Source organism: Anopheles coluzzii, chromosome 3, assembly GCF_943734685.1.
Source record: "Anopheles coluzzii chromosome 3, AcolN3, whole genome shotgun sequence".
Classification (NCBI taxonomy): Eukaryota; Metazoa; Arthropoda; class Insecta; order Diptera; family Culicidae; genus Anopheles; species Anopheles coluzzii.
Genome location: NC_064671.1, coordinates 43775697 through 43782968, shown reverse-complemented (window position 1 = coordinate 43782968; position 7272 = coordinate 43775697). Strand labels below are relative to the sequence as shown.

General features: G+C 38.5%; 1 protein-coding gene across 6 annotated transcripts in view; it reads right to left on the bottom strand.

Annotated features, from left to right (window-relative positions):
• Positions 1 to 4153: 4153 nt before the first annotated feature.
• LOC120960013 (mucin-5AC) overlaps positions 4154 to 7272 on the bottom strand; it is a 171781-nt gene continuing 168662 nt past the window's right edge. For all 6 annotated transcript variants that reach the window (XM_040383868.2, XM_040383873.2, XM_040383874.2 and 3 more), the window contains one exon: positions 4154 to 6692. In XM_040383868.2, coding sequence (XP_040239802.2) covers positions 6568 to 6692 — 125 coding nt within the window. In that variant the 3' untranslated portion in view covers positions 4154 to 6567. The remainder of the gene's footprint in view (positions 6693 to 7272) is intronic.

Here is a 7272-nt window from a genome sequence, read left to right as displayed (position 1 = left end):
TTTGAATTAAATTTGTTTTTATCATTTTTCGATAAGTATTAAAGTGTTGGTGGAGTGATAAGGAGGTCAATTGCGTATGTTCTTACACCTTTACAGGACATAACGGTTTGATATTAAAGGGCGGGTGTGATGTCCGTGTGATGTATTTATCGAACTTACACAGTTCGAATGAATCATAGTAGCCTTGTTGAACGCAGAACGTGTCGTGTTCTAGAAGCTGCCAACTTTCTGATGATGCAACGTTAGTAGTGTTCAATCATCGTAGCAGAATCACATCAGCAATTTAATCAAATCTGGATTTGAGAAGCTGTTAGTTTCAACAAGAAAGGGTCGAATATCGAAAAGATAAACTTCTTAATCATTCATTAATTCTTAGGTAAGTTGTTCCGATATAAAAAGTAGAGAGTAGCATGAAAGTAACTCATGAAATTCTTCGTTTCAAGTTCCTTTTTATTATAAGTTTCCCATCAAGCCTCGTTAAAGTTCTCTCTGAGAGAAATAGAATTCATAGAAACCACGTTGATACCCCTTTTTATTTTACATCAAGTATTCTCATGTACCTTTGCCCATCCACTTCCGTCGCTAGGTAAAGGGTTAATAACACAACCGTTCAAATCATTTTTTTCTAATCTGAACACACTTAGCGCCACCACCTCCAAAGTCTACCTTTCCAATTGAATGCTTTTCGCGAATCGTCTTCCTCCCAGGTCATTTTTGCTTTACCCCCTGGTTCGTGTGCAAAATGTACTTCTTCATCTTGCTTGTTTCCCTCGCCACCCGGGGATTCATTCTCTCCAATTCGTTGTCGAACGTTGGTGAGTTGTTCGTTGGCCTTTTTGGCTAGTCTCCGGCCTTCAACACACACTCACACCCTTTGCACCAACCGGAAACAACTTCGGTGGAATATTGATGCGAGCGTGTTCTTCTGCTCTCCGGCATCCCGTACAGCTAGGAGTGGCCGTAGTAGCCGCAGCAGCAACAGCAGCAGCAGCAGCTACATCATCATCGTTACCAAGCAACATTCGGTGTGCGGCTCTGCGTCAAAGGTGAGTGAAATACCCGATTGCTGATGCTGCTGCTGCTAGGTATGATGTACAACTGATTACAAATCAATTCACGATGGCAGTGGCATACACGGGAGCAGCTTTTTGTGTTGCTTGTGTCCATCGAAATACCTTCAATCATGCTGTTGGTACTCAAAAATAGAAATTCCATATTGATTATGAAAAGAAGGAAATTAAGTTTCTGGACATTTGGTTGGGATGTTTTTGTTGTACCTCATTTGCAGAATCCATTTAGAGTGTGTGATAGTATTCGATATAATGCTAAGAAGTTGTTGGTTTAAAAATAATATAATTTAAAAAAAATGTATTCCACATGGCTTTTCTTCCTTTGAACAATTATTTAGTACCTCCTTCAAACTTATCTAAAACACTACAGGCGGTCCCCGAGATACTCGATTAATGGGGACTGAAAACGGCCGCACAATACCGCGTATCTCGAATTTCCGCGTAGTCGGATCTCGTGATTTCAGGTAAAAAAATATCACTAATTTTCGTATAATTTTGCAAGTAGGCGGTGGTTTTATCCACCTAATTAATTATTTGATATGAATCTGATTGAATAGAACAGTTTTAAACAATTTGAAATGGTTTTAAACATTCGCTCAAAAGGGAAACTATTTGGGATTTGACAATTGATGTGTCAAATCAATACAATTTGCTCAATAAACTGTAAAATTTAGAAAACCGCGAATCTCCGAGTCCTTGTATAAGAGGTACCGTGTATCTCGGGGACCGCCTGTACAATGCAATGGTAAATGTTTTATGGTTAATTCCATCACAACATAATAAGCTTTGTCTATTTTTTTGCATAAGCACTCTGATTTCAAGTTGCTGTTCAACCAGGGGGATGTATGTTTTCCCCAAAGGAATTACTCTCTCTCTCTCTCTCTCTCTCGATCTTCTCGCTAATTAATCTGGGCTCATGTAATGTGTAGCGAATAAGCTTATTTGTGAAGCGCTACATTTCGACGCTGAGGACGACCTTGTCCCAGCCATAGTCCCAGATTAATTAGTTGCCGGGATTGTTGAAGCGAGTGTTTGTGTTGATAGCAATTCCAATGGGATTAGTACTCAGCGGTTATTACGCATGGCATTGACAGCAAATTTTAGTCGAGAAGTGCGATTAAAGGGGATTATGCTAAATTTTACAATATCTAAATTAATAAGCAAAACGGTAGAGCTAAACTATGTAATACAAAGAGCATCACTTAAAGGCAAGTTAAATCCACTCTGTTCAATCGACCTATTACTCTCAGATGATAAGCAGGCAAAAGTTGGCCATTTTAATTACAATAACCAAGTGTGCTATAGAAAGGGATGGCACTAAGCTAGCCATTGTGTTGCATGATTCAGTACCCAGTGGCTCATCCAGTCTCTTTGGATGACGGATCTCCTGATATAGATGCTCTCTTGTAAGATATCAACGATAAATCCTATTCCATCGATCGTATAAGATAAAAAAGGATGGTCCGCTGGTAAAGTGACACCTGCTGAGAAACATGCTCTCCGTTCATCCTGGATTGAATATTGGGCGATTTCGCAGCATCCGAGCAGCACCGGCAGTGAGGGGAGAAAACAGGACAACCATCTTTTCTGCGAAAAGGATGATCTATCGATCAATTAGTATGCAAAAGAAGGAGATGTCGCTATAACGATCGTATGATGTGTCCTCTAAAATGTGATGCGCTCCTGTTATTTTACCGACCGGCTTTCTCCTTTGCGATAAGCACGGGGTAGAGTAGAGAAGGAGACAACACTATGTTAGTATTTTGATCGATGTTACCTGCTGGATCGATTGCTCCCTGTGACATTCGTGGTCACTTTGCAGTGCAAATTTATTTGGCCGAGTTGAATGATGCACCCTTCTCTTTCTAATGATAAGATATAGTGGAACCCCTCATAATGAGCTTTTTTGGCATAACAAGCATTATCATTTGTGTTCATGGTGCGTTTTTCGGTGCCGGTGTGAAATCAAGATCACGATCGGTGAAAATTAGCCATTTCTTTAATTTTGATTATAGCTCAGACAAATAATTCGATATTAAGCATCGTTTAATATAAAACTATTATGCGGAGGAAAAGTGTCGTAATATTAATAAATGTGATGAAATTGGCTTATTAGAATAAAAAGAAAAGTCTAGCTGAAAAAATCTAATAGCGAAACACACCGACACAAATCAATCTAAATCGTGTTTTCTAAATAAAAAGAAACTAAAACAATCGACCAATTTTTCAAGAAAATGGACCAATAAGAATAACAAAGAAAAAGTGAACAACAGATATCTTCCCAATTATAAGAATTATAAAGACATTCATTTTTTTCAATTGCGTATGCAATCAATTATTTCACTTTTCATACAATTCATAAGAAAACGTGCCTCCCGCATAACGAGTGACTCACTGGAACGGATTAAGCTCGTTATGAGGGGTGTTCCACTTTACATGACATAAAGGAAAAAAAACTCTCTGAAATAAAGAACTCTCGGATTTGTGCGAAACATTTAAGCGAAAGGCCACGGGAGTGAGAAAATGCTGACAAATTTTTCAAAATGTGAGCTTTTGTCACTTTTTTGAGCTTTTGTCAAAATTTTGTGACCTGGAGCAGCCAGGAAAAAAAGTTGACAAAAGTTGACAAAATTTGACGTTCGTGAAAAAGCGTAAACAAACAGCTATTTGGCGCAGTTGTGACCCATTGCTATGATAATAATGCTAAAATGCATGATTCTAATTGATTTATGTACTTATTCCGTGCTTCTGAAACAAAATATCGATGATATTCAGATGTTGGAGCTTTTTGTCGCTCTTGTGTACGTTTTTGGTGCGGCCACGAGAAAAGCTATTTTTGCAGTTGACAAGCAATTTTGACAAAGTTGAAAAAATTTTCAACATTTTTTCAGCTCCGTGGCCACGCGCTATTTCGTTCTTTTCAATAACGGGATGGTTTTAATTTACAATTTTCTTCAATATGTTTTCACCACTTTCTTTTATCTAAATTTGGAATGAGCTGAAATACTTACCAATAATTTCCCCCATTACAAACTGTGACAATTCGCCGAAAGTTAAAAAAGACTTCTAAAAACACAACAACGCTCGCTGAGTACTAGAGTGTGATTTTTATTTATGCTAACTGTTTCGATACAAATTGTAAGCAAAATGTGAGATACATTTTTTAGGGGTTTGTTTGCGGTTTTTGTAAGGGGTTTTGTGTTCCATTTTCTCCTGCCGTGTAATGCTGATTGTTAAAAGGATGGAAGGAAGGAGTGAAATGATGGTGGATGAGCTCTATCATCCACGGGTAAGGGGGGGCTAGAGGATGATTTTGTTCAGTTTATGCAGGCTGCTTGTTTGTTTGTTTGTTAGCAGATGGGACTCTTAGGTTTAGGTTGGTTCATTTCGCGCTCACGCTTTGAATTAACATTATCGTTCTCGCACTGTTTGTCTTCGTTACATTCTTTATTATGTTATGTTTAACCTTTATTTCTTTTTTTTGTTGTTTACTTATGTTTTATCGCATCGCACTTACTATCTCCCCCATTTACGTTGACATTATTTTGAAAGCGTGTTTTTCTTAAATGTTTTGTTATTAACGTTTTCTGTCGTTCTAAAAGGGTACCGCTGTTCTTTGAAAAGTCGTTTTCATGTGTGTATGTATTGTGAACGTTTGTTGACACTGTGTATGTGAGAGTGTGTATGTACGTGTGCAATAGCATTCACTTTTTTACTGTGAGGAGTTTGACATTGTTAAGACTTATTTTAATATTTACGTTGCCGGATAGTGCTGTGATAAAAAATGTCTTTTTGTTTCGTTTGTTTTTCTGAGGAGACAAATTGGGGTTTTTTTTTATTATGTGATTCAGTTTTTGGGCAACGCATTCGAAAGACGCATTCTAGGCGATTGAATTAAGTTAAGGTTAACGAAAGCATAACTGTATTACTGCGAAATCTACCAAATGGTAAAAAAAGGAAAAAGTAACAGTGGAAGAATAATCTCTATGTATCAGTTAGAAACAGCAAAGCTAAGAAAATACAAAAAACAAACAAAAACAGAAAAAACAAAAGAAAAAAAACGCTTAAAGCTACCATAACATATTTCATAACAGTCTGTACAAGAGAAAGCATAATCTAACAAATCGCTTAGGATAAACAGGATCGAGAAAACCAAAACCGAACTGATACACACGCCGCGTCGTTACATGACCGTTTTTCTTGTACAAACGAACCTATCGCTTTACTGGACACACTTTTCGGAGAGCACGGGTCCTTTTCACTGGGTTTAGTACGTCTTATCTTGTACATTCACTGCTTTGAAGCCGAATGAAGCCTTCTTCCGTAGATGGAAACAGAGAAGGATACTCTTTTTTGTTGTTGTCTTTTTCATCTTTTTTAGTTTTTGTCCATCTTATCTACTTGTTTGTGCCATGCCTTTCTTCTTCTAATTAATATCATTGGGTTTGCCTATTACCTTTTTTTCTGGTTTACACTTTCCTCTCTCAAAGGTCGTTAATTTCATTCATTCGACAGTTTTTTTGTTTTACTCTTCATTTTGCTTATCACTTTCTAACTTTTGTTCTATGCAAACTTTCTAGTACCAATTTCAATCTAAACTTTCACAATCATTTTCCTCTATTCTAAATCATTCTTGCAACGCACACAACAACACTACACACAATTCATAGTAAATTGAGATTTATCTTCTCCGTTTTTTTTCAATGCGAAAAAGTACTAACTGCAGGTTGATAACAAAAATATGCAAACATATCCCGAATTTTGTAACAAATGTTACTTGTTTTTGGATGCTGTTGAAAACACGTTTGTGGTGGTTATCAAAGATATTTTCAAAAAGAATGGAACGTTTTAAGATGGTGTCTCGTTCCTACTGTTTGCTTGTAGTTGACAACATGAAAGTAATGTTTTTAAAAACTTTGTCCCACAGTTTCCGCCCGTACGTTCTTCATTCAATATTTGCCATCGCGTGCGAGAATAGAAGAGGTTCTGCGGTTGCAGGAGGTTTCATTTGGGTTGTTAAAATGTATACGTACTAGAGTAGGTTCTAGTTGCACCTGTTTTCTTTCACTTTTCACTCAACAAAATTCCAGTTTATTTACTTTTGCCTTATTTGTGCGGTTTTTACTGTTCTAGTGTTCTAGTTCGGGGTTTGTTGGGAATCGCTGAAACACAGCGTTATGTTGTTTTTGTTTTTGTTCACTGAGAAAAAAGCTCTCTTTTCACCGATGTTTCTGTCCAGTGCGATGTTGCTACGATGCGCGTACAGAAGGTGTGACACGATGTAAAGACGGTGTCTCCGGCCAAAAGGGTCAATGTAAAAAGGTACGTACCTTTCCGTCGCTTGCTACTCACGCCACGATCGATCGCGGTCTGTTAGGAAAGAACTTCCATTCTTACTTCAGTACACGACAGAGAACAGAGAATAGACTTTTTTCTGTCTACCACGGTTTTTGGGAAGGCGCTGTTCCGTGTGTGTAAGTGCTGGAAAGCGAAACCTTTACTGCTTCTCGAGCGAATAGTGGCGGGACTTTTTCCAGAAGCTCTTGAAGAAACCTTTCTTCTTCTGGGTCGTCGGTGTCGTGTGCTGGGACGATTGTTGTGGGAAACTTCGCGAATCGGTCACTATTGTGAAAAGGGGGGAAAGAAAGCAGTAGAAAATAAAATAACAATTAAACCCAAATTCATGTAATATAAGCTCTCTAAAACAATGTCTAGAGTACTACGGTAACCAACCTTCAGAGTTGGTAGTTGTTCCTCTACTTTGCCCCCCAGTACACGCCCCAGTAAATGAAACGTGCCTCCACTATATTCACATTCGAACAAATAATGGATAGAAGAAAAAAAATGGCCCAAGAATCTACATCTCACACACAGCATCGCGTTCTTTCACGTTCCGGCGCCACACAAATGCCAAAGATGAATCCGATGGTCTATGGTCTACGGTGGTTTACATAGGCAACGCAGTAGAAGGTACCAGGCGCGGTACGGCACGTTCGCTTGCCGCCGCTAGAATAAGGCAAATTGGAGTGGGCAAAAACGTGGCCCGATTATTGGTTACAATGTTGCCGCCGTACACAAGCAAATGTCTAACGAGGTGTGTGTACGGTTAGAACACCGATGGCTGTGAGTGAAGAAAAGGGATATTTTCTTTCTGCTCGTAAACGGTGTGCTTTGCAAGCAGCAGTACTAGTCTCTCCCTTCG